General features: G+C 35.7%; 1 protein-coding gene across 1 annotated transcript in view; it reads left to right on the forward strand.

Moving 5' to 3' along the window:
• Nucleotides 1-7,205: 7,205 nt before the first annotated feature.
• The window catches only part of LOC149789621 (zinc finger CCCH domain-containing protein 15-like), a 51,104-nt gene continuing 42,730 nt past the window's right edge, over nt 7,206-15,579 (forward strand). The window contains exons 1-2 of the mRNA XM_089971648.1: nt 7,206-7,359; nt 15,163-15,264. Coding sequence (XP_089827774.1) covers nt 7,294-7,359; nt 15,163-15,264 — 168 coding nt within the window. The 5' untranslated portion in view covers nt 7,206-7,293. The remainder of the gene's footprint in view (nt 7,360-15,162; nt 15,265-15,579) is intronic.

Genomic DNA, 15,579 nt, shown 5'->3' on the forward strand with positions numbered 1-15,579 from the left:
ACGTCGAGGATACCTAGCCGCCGTCGATATTTTTTTATTTTTACTGTATGTTGTTCGATGTTATCTTTTAATTTTACTTGTCATTCACGTGCTTGATTGTACCTGTAATGTTGCGATGCATCGTCGATTGAGGTACTCATTATTTATTTTATTTACGTAAATAATTGAGGTGTTTCAGCTACAAATTCCAAACACCACCAGTAAGATGCTGCGTTTAATGTCTTATCAGCTGCTTCCAGCATAAATTCTTCTTCGGTTCCCTTATTTAATACAACAGACACAACCCCGGAAAACCTATCAGTTGAATGTCGCCATAGATACTTTGTAAATATCTCAAATTTTGCAGCACTGAACACAGACAACCTGTACACGCCAGTGACTGTTGCGGTATATTTGATAGTTTTATTTTGCTGTGACCATGTTGCGAATCCAGATGATACCGTGCACACGATGTTGGTAATATACCCGGGAGTTATTCCCGCTGAAAGTTTAATCAGACTAATTTTATTAACGATGTCAGGAATCCCCGCTACGGTATCTTCTTGTGTTTTTTTCGTATCTAACGTTTTTTTTATATCAGATAGTTTTGCGTCAACGGTCAACGGATTACCAAAAAATTCATCTGCGGTTTCGTTAAGTTTTCTAAAATTTCTACGGAGATTTGTAAACGCGTTTACGTGAACGTCATACTGGGCCCGCAACGTGGATAATTTACCATCTACGGTGCTGTAGTTGACGTCAACATATTTTTCGTTGCTCCGTCTTCGTCGGATGTTGGATCTCTTAAAACTACTATTTTATTCCCGTTCATGCTGAGTTCTTCCGTCATTGTGACACCGGCATTTTTCACGCGATTAGCAACGCTTTTTGCAATTTCATCTCTGATAGTTGTAAACGATACACTTGAATCCCTGATTTTTCCGCTGTCAGTAAACACCGAGTACTCGTCGAACTATATCATTCCATTTGATATTGCTGGTTTTTAGTTTACCATATCGATCCTGAAAAATAACAACCTCATCTGAGTCAACTCCAGCAAGATTCATAATATCAGCGAGTTCATCTTTAGTCGCGTACTTCGACAGATCAATGTCATCTTTCTTTTTTTTAACTCCGGTAGAAGAAGATCTTCTTCCGTAAATATCAACCATTATATAAAATCTAAGATCTATTTAAAACGAATCGGTTGCTTGTATAATCATGCACGACTTTATGTGGCGGTTTGGATGATTTTGATATAGCATCGAGTACATTAATTACTTCACGGCCGCATATTGGCGGATCTGTCATTGTTTGTGTGGGTAGCATTGAATACCAAACTTGCGCGTGAAGTGGCGCAACATACTTGATAAACTCACACGATGGAGCTAACCCGTATGAATCAAAATAAACGATTCCACGTGGATCAACCGCGTATGATACCCAATGAGTACCGGGTCCCGAATTCGAGTCGAGATTAATAATATCTGTTTCAACACTGTTTGGTTGTTTCGGCAATTGATCTCGCATAAAAACACCTCTGAAGTCTTTTATCTTTAATCGTTTAGCAGCATCGAGTAAATCAAAATCTGATGCTGGAGCGTCTACCGAAGTGATCCTGGAAGCCTCAGACCTCTTCCCCAACGAGATTCTGGTAATCTTGGACCCCTTTCCCTTTTTTATATCCTTTTCCTGTTGCTTTCTTTAGAGCCATTCCAGCAACTGTTCAAACAGCACCTAACGAGGCTGCTTTTGCTACGGCTGGAGTGGCAGCAGCTATTAATGCTAGTATTGCTGCAAGAAGTGGAAAAATACCACTTGTTTTAACCATATCTTTAATGGCACTCGGAGAAAAGAACAAGTTAAACTCCGGTTTTTGATTTCAGTGCTTTATTGAAGTGTTTAATTTGATTCTTGGTTAGTGACAGTTTATTTGGACCGCCACTAGAAATCTGATCTTGTTTTATCGTTATTTTTGTTCCGCCGTTTTTTGTTGAATTTGATTGAAGTTTTTTCACCGGACCGGGAGTCAGAGTTACGTTAACATGACTGTATGACATTTTTATGATAAATACTTGCCACGCTCCAAATAACGATTGTAGATTTTCCACTGGTGCATCAACGACTCTCATTCGACCACTACCACCTTCAAGTAACATGGTTTTGTTGCTGAGTATAAACGCGATTGCTCTGTAAGAACCATAAACAACTGGTGGACCAGCCGCGAGTTCTGGCGGGGTATTAACATGAGCTCGGAAGTGTATATCAACGACAGATTGTTTGGATAAATCAAGATGCTCCAGCGAAAAGTAACAAATCGGATACCGTCCTGTAAAGTCTAACTGTGATATTTGCAGCCCTCTGTCTATGTTTATATCACGTCCCATAAATGTTATCAAGCGATGATATGCGCGTGCCACATGATTCATGGTATAATCTAACGATATATCTTGGGGGGGTTCTTGTTGTCCGTTTATCCTCAACGAAACCTCTCTAACATCGAGATTGTCAAATATCATATGTGAACGTTCCTGACTATTCAACCGATTATTATTTTGCAGCGCAATAAAAATACGTCGTGGCGCAGAAACACCTTGCTGTGATGCTATATGCCATGTAAATATACCTTTAATGGTACTTTGAACAGCATCTGTGGTTACTGTTAACCATGATAGCAATGATTTACCGCCTTGATCCATAAAAGACAATAATTTCTGTTCTTCTGTGACCGACGCAGTTAATACCGGCATCCACAATGAGAGTTTCGTTATATTTACTGTACCAGCATCAACAACACCACCCCTTCTCCAGATCGCATCATTATCATCACTTTTTCTTACATGTACAACTGTGTGTCTAACTCCAAAGATGACTTTTCTAACATCTCTGCAAAATCCGAAGATGTGAGAAAGCGGAATCGCACACTAAATACGGTTTTTATCTTCTGACTTTAACATTGCTCGGCGTGTTGCAAATCCCAAGTTGAAATTTCCATTAATACCTTTTATCATATCAAAAACAGCACCTGGTCTATCTTCATGTTCAAAATCAACTGGTTGTGGATCAACTGCAGTACCTCGTGGTGTTTGTACCGTAATATATTGAACATGATCGGCGTAGTTGGTAATATCTTTAGCAAACATCATTGATGGACCAGCTGATCTTGTATAATCATCAGAATATCTTGCTAGACCAATTATTGTTGTAGCAACATCGACATCCTTCCGAATCGATTCGATATTTCTTCCATCAATCATGTAGGTGGCGCTATCAAATAATGCCATGATCCCGTTGTTGACAAAACCAATTCGTGCATTGGCATCGTATGCAGTACTATCCGCCTTTACGAGCTCACCTTCTACTTCAATAAATGCCTCAGCGGGTAAGAAATATCTACTTGTAGCCTGAACTTGAAGTTCGATACGCCCCCAGTTGATTTGGTTGTCTCGCATCATAGGAATAAAACTGATAATCACGTACCGATTCATCTTTAAGAACCGGTTCATCCATTTTAAATGCTGAGTCGTATATACGTTTAAACATTTTATTATATATCTTCGATTTAAATCAATTATCGACGAACACGAAGCCCACTTCCTTCACTTCAAGGCTGCTAGTTTTTTATTTGCGGCTTGATTTATTATTTTACTGACGTCCGCGGGCATATCTGTGGTGCTTGGTAATTTTAATGGTTGTGATTTTCGTCGCATTAATCGTGCAGGTCTATCTTTGATCGCCGAGAACGCCTTACCAGCAACATTGACAATTGCACCAGGAGCTTTTTCACAAACGACATCAGTAGCTTTCATAGATAATTGTTTTGCAACAGGTGCTACTTTTGGAGCTAATCTTCTTAATAACCCTTGAACAACATCACCAAGTCCATCTCCGTAAGTTGCTCTGTAGATTGGCAATCGTGAATTTACCGCTCTGACCTGTACGGGTCTATAATGTTTATTGTACATGATCATTTTTATTTTATTTACCATTTATCTAATCATGATGACAACTAATCATCAACGAGTTCATCGATAAGTTCTCAGTAAACACCAATATCCATGATACCACCTTGAAATAATCGCCGACAAATATCAGCTGCTTCATTAATTATTTCTGGTGAGTTATTTCCGGCACGTTTTCCTCCAATAAGAACTTCTAACCGTGATACATCATTGAGAATATTATCAGGACAAACAGAATTATTTCCCAAACCACTCCCAGTAGCACCTGTTTTTTTTTCCTGGAGATTGTCGTTTATCTTGTTTTATTTCGTCATTTACATCCCGTCTAAATTGTACATACTCTGGATCCTTTGTATTAACACGCGAATTTTTAGAAGCAAAATATAATGAAGAAATCCAATTTGCAAGTTCTACTTTATCAACGTATTCAGGTTTTAGATATTGTTCTCTAGAATTATAATCATACGCAGCAATATCAATTAATTTATCCCGGTCAGTAAAAGTATCAAGAGCCTTGTAGGTTGTGATGGTAATAATTTCTTGGGTTGTTCTGTTTGTTGCTCAGGTGGAGGAGGTTGTTGTTGTTTTTTGTTGTTTTTTTGGGGGGGTTTTTTTTTTTGCTGTGGTAAAGAAAGTTATACTTGTGGTTGTTGTATTCGTGCAAAATATCTATCTACTGCGTTAATAAATGCAATATATCTACTATCAGCTTCTCTAGCTTGATCAAGTCCATAGTATATATGATATATCCACTTGTATTAAATATTACGACTGACACTATCATCAACATAATCGGAATTTGAAACCCTTCCTCGTTCATCAAAAGTCCGCGCGGCAAACTCACCTAAATCATTTATGTTTTTAATTGATTTTATAACTTTAATACTATCTTCGGTAAATGTTTCGTTCACATCAGTCCTAACCCTGGCTTGTTCTGTTTCAGTGCCATCCTCGGGTATTTCCTCACTAACAGGTTGAGATTGAGGAGGAATCTGAGCTGCAGCTATATTAGTTGAAAGACCTTCTAAAATCTTTTTTGTTTGTTTTAATACTGGAAAAACACCCTTTTTCCTCTCCTCATCCTCCTCTTTAATATCCCCCCATATAGTTTTTTCAGCAGCCGCTGCAACTTTCTTAGTAGTCGCTGTAGTGACGGGTTTAAATAGTTTTTTAGTGTCTTCTTCGTACTCAGCTTGTGCTTCCTGCTGCGCTCATAAGTTTTTTCTGAATGAATCTCTAGCAAGAAGGAATTTCTTAACTGCTTCTAATCGTTCTCGAGCTATTCTTGCAGTGTGAGATTCCGGATGTACCATTATTTATTACAATAATTTTTTAAATTAATAGCAGCAGGGAAGACGCGACCTCACACATGTAAACAAAGTACATACTTTTTTCGTATGATGTTTTGTTTTAAGCAAATTATATTTCAACCAAGTGGTCTGTTCACCTTCCCTGCTGCTTCACGTGATGAAATAGGTTGTTACATGGTCGAGAGGAAGAAGATTGGTTGAGAAATTAATATCGTTTAAATTGTATTAAATTGTTATTCTTTTGAATTTCACCTTTGTGTTCTCAGTAATTTAATTGTCGGTATTGCTGACTGGGGGCTCGGAGCTTTACCTCTCTCTATCACCAATTTCACTTCCTACAAAAACGAGCCAGGGTGGGAGTTCCATAGTAATTCAAATAAATATTGGGAGCACCCCACCCCCAACTCATAACAGAGCGTTCGTAGAACGCCACAATGGATACAACTCCTTCTGAAGTTGACATAAAAGAGCATAAGCTGAATTGTTATTCATATAATGAATTGAACTGTCAATCCTGAACACGGCCGATTTGGTGGGTGGGTGGGGCAACAGGGTATAGATAGATAGATAGATAGATAGATAGATAGATAGATATATAGATAGATAGATATAGAGAGAGATATATATAGATTGATTGATTGATTGATTGATTGATTGATTGATTGATTGATTGATTGATTCAATTCAATATGCTCAGAAGGTAGGCTGAATTGTCTTATCTTTTTTCCCTGGTAGAGTTTGATCTACTACTATAATCATTACTATTATACGAACTGTGTTATAAGACACAAATGCATCAACATCAAAGCAACCAGTACACATTAATTATTAAGTAACGCACACTATGCATATTCCTTGATATTTTCTTCTTTGTCTTTTTAATTAAATGCATCTGACTAAACACAGAAAAATGGTGGACAAATGTTAATTTTCCCTTGTACCACCAAGTGCCGCCAATAAAAATAAATACCGCCTAATGTTAAATGCCCATTTGATCCTTAAATCATCAGACACATTTTAACACAGATTCACGTTTAATCTCCATGTTATGTCTTATACTACTGCCGTTTAATGTTTATGAAAAACATGATAGCTATGTTAATGCTGTTTTATGGTACTTTAGTATGGTCTATGTTCAAATTATTTTAATTGGTACTATAGCTGTGGTTTGTGTTCATTTGATATTAAATGGTACTAAACATGTAGTCCATGTTCACATAATTTTATATAGCACTATACCAATGGTCTGAGTTCACATAATATTAAACGGTGTTTCACATGTGGTCTGTGTTTACATTATATCAAATATGTATGACACATTCTGGCGTCGCCTTTTGATAAGGTATGACTTTTTAAAGGCCTTATAACCATTTTTTTGTGTGTAGTATCCGATTCAAAATTTTATATATATATATATATATATATATATATATATATATATATATATATATATATATATATATATATATATATATATATATATATATATATTCTTGAATTGCCTTAGTTTTCGGTCTTTATTATAGTTAGTTCTAATTGGTTAATATTAAATACGACGTGGATAGTGAAATTTACTATTAGACTCCCTTTCCATCATCAGTGACGCTCGTGTACCTGGTGGTACAAATTCTACTCAATAAAGTGGTTCAATGACAATTAGCTATTTACATTTTGTAACTATTTTTCAGAAGAAGAAGAAGAAGTGCTACTGCTCGTACCGAGTTTTAGTTGAATCATTCCGTTTTACACCCTGCTTCGTTTTCAATTTTTATATCTTTAGGTAGGCCCCTATCTTTTTCATTCGTATCCCTGATTTAGTTTTTTGGCGATTATTGTTTTTTTGACCAGATAAAATAAAACCTTTCACGAAAATAAGTTTATACTTGTAATTTTATATGTTTAATGACTTTAAAAAAAACTTCTGTTAATACGAATTTCGGGCGCAATTGATAACTTTACATATAGCCGCCATTGGGCTCTAAATCTGTCTGAAAATTGTACGATTGTGCAATTTTTCAGCGTAAAAATTCACGTTTCATGCCATGCCTCCAAAGAAGAATGAGCCATCCAAAAAGACAGATCAAAAGAAGAAAGAGAAAGTCATTGAGGTTATTGAAACATATAGGGTTGTTCGATCGTATTAGCGATTTGAATTTAAATGAAGACGCCACATGTGATGTCAGAGCGTTTAACTTGATCGTGCAAATTGTATAATACTCTAGCGTTGACCCTGATATTTACAGCGCTCCAGGCAGCTGTAGGCGATCGACTTGAAACTTTTGGTGACCATTTCAAATTTTATGTCGCCTAGCGTCTGGACGTTGCCAGCAGAAATCCATAGAATGGGCATTTTTGCATTGCCAAGTTGTCAATATGTTAACCTATGTACATATAATAATAATAATACTTTTATTTTGATAGGATCAGCAAATAACACCATTAGTAATATATACAAAAGTCAAATAGCATTGACATTATATGTATACAAATTACATAAACATTTAAATTTTAATGTTGCATCAATATTTGTTTGTACCCACCTACCGATTTCAATAACGAAAATCTTTAATGTGATAAAAATGCACAGAACACTTCATTCATTGATTTATAATTTTTAACCTGACTGACCAGAGTGGTCCTATCACTGTCATCTGCACGTTCCATGCTTAGAAAAGTTTCCATACTAACATGGCACTATATTGCGTACACTGGGTGAGTCTAATTTTCTAGACAAGAGTGACATGGTTCATCTTATTTGGTAACTGCTGGATAATTCTGTAAATCACCATAAGGTTGAGAGTTCTATCCCTTTGCACGCACATACATAGAAATTGCACTATTTGTTAAATCCACATGTAGTAGTCATTCCTTTCCTTTGCTTGATTTGACATTGTAAATATGGGAAACAGACAATGTAGTATTTAACTTCTATAACGTTTAGTCTTGTATCCACCCCATCACTGAAAATGGACTTGTTCAGGAGCAGGAATGACTGGCAAGCTGGTTTGTCTTTTATACTGAAAACCTTTTGGTATGAAACAGGCAGACAATAATGGTGTTAGGGCTCTCTGGGTATGATCGAGTTTTTAAAAATTATAAATCATTGAATGAATTAGGTTCCGTACATTTTTTATCTTATTTATGCTTTTTGTTTTTTAAATTGGCACTGGGGTGCAAACGAATAGGAAGGTATATTCAAACTATAGAAACTTAAATGATCAACCAAGAATGAAGTTTATAAGGGATCAAGATTTTGGGGCATTTTGCCAATTTCGACTCAGCTAAGAAATTGCTAATTTTATTAGAAACTTAAAAACTGATTTCAGAATTAAAAATATCAATAAAATACATTTAATTATATAGTTTGCCACTGATAAATCGGTGCCCAACCACAGCCTGAGTTGCTACTAATGCATGATTTAAGGGTCTAATGTTACCTGTTCATTAAACTGTGCAATTTGGCTGTATACAGATCAATCCAAAATATACCAGCATAGAGTTTAGATCGGGGATGTCAAATTCATTTGCTGTGGTGGGCCAGATTTGATATAAATGTACTTCATTCTGGCAACACATATGAATTATGATAAGCACACAAATTCGACACTAACAAGAGACCTGGCTTTATATTTGACACCCCAGGTTTAGATGCTTAGTGATATTTGATAACAGCAGTATGCTGCCATGAAAGTTCAAAATGGCCACATGACAGGGTTGTGTTATTCCACATGGATTTTTAAGTCATCAAATGTAGAATTTGATCCAGAAATATTCTGTACATACCACCAAAAGGACCCTTCAACAAATGGTTACTCAAGAGGTGAGAGAGATAAAAGTAAGTGTCTAAAGTGCACACTGAAGTGTTGCGGACATTTATCTCTGCAAACATTACATGATTTCATGATTAGTTGACATCAGACCATCAAATTTTCCATCAGTATCAACGTGGGGAAAATTAATCGATATAGTGATGTACCTATACTTTTTCCATATCAATACAAAAAGTGAAGAATCAGCACAAAACAAAATATATCTGTGCAAATAACACATCTTAAGCAATCGTGAATAAGTAGCTCGCCTTTTTAGTCTTTAAATTGAGAATTGCTCTGAGTAAAACTATACAACCCCCCCGACCTACAAATTAACAAACACTGCAGCATCTTATCAACCCAATCCTTCTCCTGCACATGTACAATCTATCCTTTTGATGCATGAATGTATTTAGCTTTGTTATGAAGTGAAAAAAGTACTATTGGTGGCAACACATCTCCTGAAGCAGAAAGAAATTTATTTTATCATGTCCCAATATACACCACTCCCTCGATAACTCGCGCTCTGATAACTCGCAAACCCGCTTATAATGCGGTGTCAGGCGTGGATCCCATTTTTTAAACTCGAAAATACCCAAAAAATTTATCCCTATTTGTTGAACTTGAAGAAAATCGCGATCAAAATTGGTAACGGAAACTTGGATGTATTGCTCGTTTTATCATTGAAAACAGTAGATAGGACCTGGAAATTTTAATCAACACTATGAAATATCAAATTTAAAAATAGCTCATACAATTTTTTACATTTTCTTTCCAAACGACAATCATAGTACACCGCAATTAACGATATGTAAGGAAATTTCGATCAATGAAAATGTCACGCCGAGTGGAGGCAGTACTTTAATAAATAAATACAAATTAAATAAAATTTTTGTCAATTGAAATTTGTGTTCTAGTTCCATCTTTTAGTTCCTTTTAAGTGTAATCGTCATAAATGCAATGTGTCCTCATGTAATTAAACGTAAAATGCGTCAATCTACCGTAACAGCTATGTCCGCAAGCGTTTATCTGAGAACCTGATTTAGTGCAGACCGTGTTTTGATTACTGACTTAGGGAAGTATTTGTTGCATTGTTGCGCTGAATTAAAAGCTAGTCTCCTTTGTATTTTCACGTTAATTATGTCTTTTGAATAAATAAAAGGAGGTTTAATAAAAGAAAAATTAAAAGGCACACAAATTGGACTAACTTAAAATCTAGCGGCCTCGGTCATATGTCAGGTGAACTCACTTCATTTGATCAATCGAACACTGTAATAAACGTTATTGTTTATGTAACAGAAACTACCTTAAATTAACCGACTATTTCATAACTCTGATCAACGATAACAAGGCAGCCAAGTGAAATGAATACTTCATAAAATATTGAGCTTGATTTCACAGATATGGACCATTTAGAGATATCCTCAAGGATGATAAGACATTTCATTATTACTTCCATTGATATCACGACATTAACATTGTACTAATTGAACAATAAAAAATTGAGTTTCGACGTAGACATGTCACGAAATAAATGTCGCGTGTTTTTGAAAAAAGGGAATCTTGTTTGGTGGCGTATCAACAGTTAGTCTAGTTCCCAAATTATGGACTACCAGTTTGGCAAGATACTATTAAACACCACTTCGGGAATCAGACGCATCAAGAAAACAAAAAGCAGTGACGTAATACACAGATCTTTCGCGTACACTTGATGGTTTTCAAACCAGATGGAATGATCTTTCATATGTTGGATATTTTTTTTAAAAATGTCATTTAAACAGAATAACGAACAACTTAATTGAAAAAAGCGCATTATTAAAAATTATTACCAACATGATTGTAAAATGAAGATTCAGTCATTAAACAGCCCAATTCCCTAACGCCGTCTCCGCCGCTGCCCCCCCCCCCCCCCCCGTCAGTTTTTCTCGATGTCAAAGTGATTTTTTTTCCTCAATTTTTGGAGTTCCCTCGGTAACTCACGCCTCACTTATAGTGCGGTCTATGTTTTTGACCCCTTTGTGCGCGAGTTATCGAGGGAGAGGTGTATATGGAAAATACGGTTGACTGAATTTCATGATGAGGTTTCAGTTGGACCAAAGCTCATGACTCTAACCATTTTTCCTCTGCTGTGCAGCTGACGTGATTTCTAATAGGTATTCATCTAATGCAACAGTTGTATTCAGCTAGCATGTGAAATTCAGATACTCAAAAATAAACACATCTTAAACCAACTGGAATATTGTAGTTGTTCCAGTTAAGGCATTGGACTTGTGAAAGTGAATTTGATTCTAACCATAGGATCAGCCTGTTTCAACTACAGTGGTATGTCCTTGGGCACTTCTATCTGTATCTTCTGGCCTTGGCATGGTATAACCTTCATGTGTTGTCTGAATTGACTGTTATGGAATAACCTAAGTCAAAGCAATTTAATCTGCTTGCCTATACATGATATAACTTTGTGTGTTGCCTGGATTGACTGCCATGGAATGACTTTTCTCAAGGCCCTTTACTATGATAGCCTTGACTTTATTCAAGGCCCTTTACTCTGATAGCCTTGACATATTCAGATCTTTAGTTACGTGTTAAAATATAAGAATCTGCACTGTTTGTTCTAATAATGAGTTCAAGCAAACAGACTTGGCCATGATCAGCAGCACATTATGGTACAAAGCACAACCTATGCTGTTTGTATTTGTGTACATGTTATATACATATGTACAGTGTTCAGATCCTTGGGTTGTCAGTTCACTCACTCAGCTTGAAATGGCATTGAAAATTTTAGTTGATTAAATGAACTTTCTCCAATCAATTTCCCATTTCTGTAAGTGTTAATTCCAGGCTGACTAATGCGTCTCATTTTAAAAAAAAAAAGATGTTATGTTAAGAACATTGCTAAATTTATTTTTGCTGGCAGCTTGTTTCCATTGCTTTGATAAGCTCATAGAGGTACTATTCTCTTCCTACTTAGTACTAATAATCATAAATCTCAACTCAAGTCGTATTGAAATGACCCTGAAGTTACAGACATAAAGAATCACAGCCAAAACTACAAGTATATAATTGTTGCAGTGAAATCTGGAGACTGGTTTGTCTTTATTTGATACAGATCCAGCTTTCATGCTAGGGTCAGTGGAGGTGGTCTGGGGAACCAGTCAAACTTTTACATTAGTGCCTCAGATGCTTTAAACAGCTCATATTTTTCATGCAAAACACCTGCATAATCAAGCTAGTGCTTATGCCATTTTATAGAAATGGTGCCAAATGAAGAAAAAAATACTTTGAAAACAGTAGGGATAGCAAGAAGTTTAAACAATCAGCACAGAAGTGTAAAAAGGAATATTCAGATTTGGGGGAATAATGCAGGAAACACATTTCATGGAATAATTCACTCTTATGTTTATCATGTGGCTGTATAGGTGTTTATGTGCTACGTGTAATTAAACTGGCCTAGAATTTGGTCATCCAGAAACAACTACCATGATGCCAAGGCTACCAAGGGAATAAAGCTATTCATTGGGAAATGAAAATGTGAGCAAATTATAAAGTTTAACTTTCTTGTAAGATACTTCACCTTCATTTAACCTGATGGCCAGATATCAATTGTTCAAAAAATATTGGAACTTTAATTTGGGTTTTATGATGCCATTGGTAGCGATCGTAAGCATGAACTTTATTGTTGCAGACAGGAGACTTTCACATCACAATAAATATGATCCAATTACTATGAAAAATGAAACATTGCTAGCCTTTTATTTAAGTTTGTGTCCAACTTTCTTTGATCAAAGGTCTTCAGCTTGCTTTGATGAAGGTTCGTGTGTTATTTAAGGTGCTTCTAAAAGCAGTCCTTGAAGGATCAAACAACTGCCCATTTTTTATTGCTGCAGCAACATCAAATGTACAACATTGACAGAAACAGAATTTGTTTTTTATTTGCTTTGTATATATACAGAAAGATTGATGCTTCAGAGGTAATCAGTTTTTTTTTAAAGTTTCAGCAAAACTAATTTTTTTGGGGTACATTTTTCAAAAAGGTAAAAAATTGCCATTGTCTGGTGGATTGTAGTCATTCCCATTCCTGCCTTCAGAGGGGGTCAATTGTAGCTAGTCAGGTAGCACGACTATTTGGTTATATTACGGCATACAGTACTCAAGCCATACATCAGCATATGCGGATTATGATATAACAATGCTGTGTTAGTGTTTGTTTGTCAATATGAACAAAGGACTTTTTTATGTAACAATCGATTCCAATGCAATTTTAGATCTAAGTTTTAGGGTTTTCAATAACTGCATAACCTCGGATTTTGACACTTGGAATTTTAAAAAAAAAAAACAATTTTGACTCACAGAAATGTCGACTTGTGCGTCTTTTTACAGCACATAAATTTGGGCTGGAACATCAATCTTAATTACCATTGATTTGCTTCCAGCTTAGTTTCTTACTAAGAGTACACTATCCATAACAAATGTACTGTAGGAGGCACTGACTGACATCTGCTTGACAATCGTTTAGACCTTGATTGGCAATAAATTCACACCAATGAAAGATGTACATGAACTGGGTGGAGTTAACAGTTCACTGAAGTCAGGCTTAGAGTCAACTGACTTAGGTTGGATTGTTTTGAGGTTAAGTTTGAAGTTTAGGATAGAGGAGGAGGAAACAATTATGACATGAATGGACTGCCTTTTGATCAAATATCAGCATTGGTATGTTTGGACATCAAATTATAATCAACTGGTCAGAACTAGAGCATATCATTATGGCGGCTCACAAAGCAAATTGTCAACGGAAGTGGACCAACTTTAATTGTTTTATTGGCAAGTTGCATTCATTTAGCGTGATGTTTAAACGTTCAGAATCACTTATGACTTCACCGGATTTGTTTCTGATTTGTGATAAAATATTGGCATTTATTTGATTCTGCTTTAAATTATAATCATTTAGACAAAACAGGAATATATGGCTTCTCGCTATGCTATTTTTCAGCATGGGATTGTGTTTTATTGGTAATTAATTTGCTTAAATTGGCAAATGTTTAAAAAAAACTTCAAATGTTCTAATTAATGGATCAATCAGAAAAAAATTAACGGACATAACACTCAGTGCATACAACAGAACTATAAAATCACAATGGCGCAAAGAAGTATATTTTCTTCTCTGTCTTGCTAATGACCTGGCAGTGATGAATTTTCTAACCCTGAGACTCAAAAAAAAACAAAGATAGTGTCAGCTCTGAGGGGAAGAAGAATGGTCAGTCTCCGAAATTTGTTATAAAATTTAAGGACGAGTGGAAAAGTGAACTGACAATACCGTGATGTACATACTTGATATTTGAATAATATAAGACCTTCATAGTTGTATGGGTATATTTTTGCATATAAAATGATTTGAGCAGTTGATAATAGAATATGTTGAAAATATAATAAAGTATAAACTAATCCTGTCTGTTTTATTTATAATATACACACACAATAACATATAGTTAGAAACACTTTTACAAAAATGAGATTGTATATTTTTTACAATATACTGTACTGAGACAGTAAATCTTAGCCATCATTTGTTTCCACCAATAACGAAGAATCACAGCTCTGGGCTCATGACTGTCCAAAAGAATTGACTCCTGAGATCTTGGGGTCCAGGGTCAACTGACTCTTCAGTTTGGAAATCTATTGAGAACCCTAAAGATTGTGGCTTCTTGTCATGGTGGCTTTGAATTTCTCAACTGCAAACCCAAAACTATATACAGTTTTTAACAACCAAAAATGTTGCCAAAAACATTGCAAGTGGTATATTTTGTGGTCAGTAAGGAAAAATATCATAATTCGCGACATTGCCAAAGCCCAGTACGATCCCCGGTACCTTGACAACAATGTTCTGTGTCCAATCCAAGATAGGTTGTCATTATTTGCAGTATTGAGTCCAAATGGAAATTTCAGATACACAAATTCTGTACTTAGAGTCAACATATTTGTCTGCAGTGTTATTAAATTTAACTTCTAGCAGTTTTATTGTACATTATGCCATTGGTTATCAAACCATTGTATGCAAAATCCTGCAATGACGAATTTAATCAAATATGTATTATATTTCTTTTAAAGGACAAGACCTTTGGACTGAAAAACAAGAAGGGGGCAAAGCAGCAAAAATTCATCAAAACTGTCACGCAGCAAGTCAAATTTGGCAATGTGAAGAGTAGCAAGGTGAGTTATACAGAACAAAAAATACAGAAAAACTAAGACTTGGCACTTTTGTTAATATAACAGGGACTCTTTAATGGAAATGAGCAGAGATGGGTCACTGGCATAAGTAAGTAAAATTTCATGGACTGAGGCCTTTGTGGGACCCTACTGGAAGCATTTTGGGACTTTGCTGAAAGCTTTGTGGGACCCTTGCCTGGCAAATCCAGTTTAAAAGTGTTGTTACTTGAACTTTCATAGTCTGATCCAATTTCGAAATCTACTTATTGGTATTTACTTTCTGTCAGTATTTTTTTATAAATGGTCAGTAATAATTAA

The sequence above is a fragment of the Sinohyriopsis cumingii genome, chromosome 10 (assembly GCF_028554795.1).
Source record: "Sinohyriopsis cumingii isolate HCF-2022 chromosome 10, ASM2855479v2, whole genome shotgun sequence".
NCBI lineage: Eukaryota > Metazoa > Mollusca > Bivalvia > Unionida > Unionidae > Sinohyriopsis > Sinohyriopsis cumingii.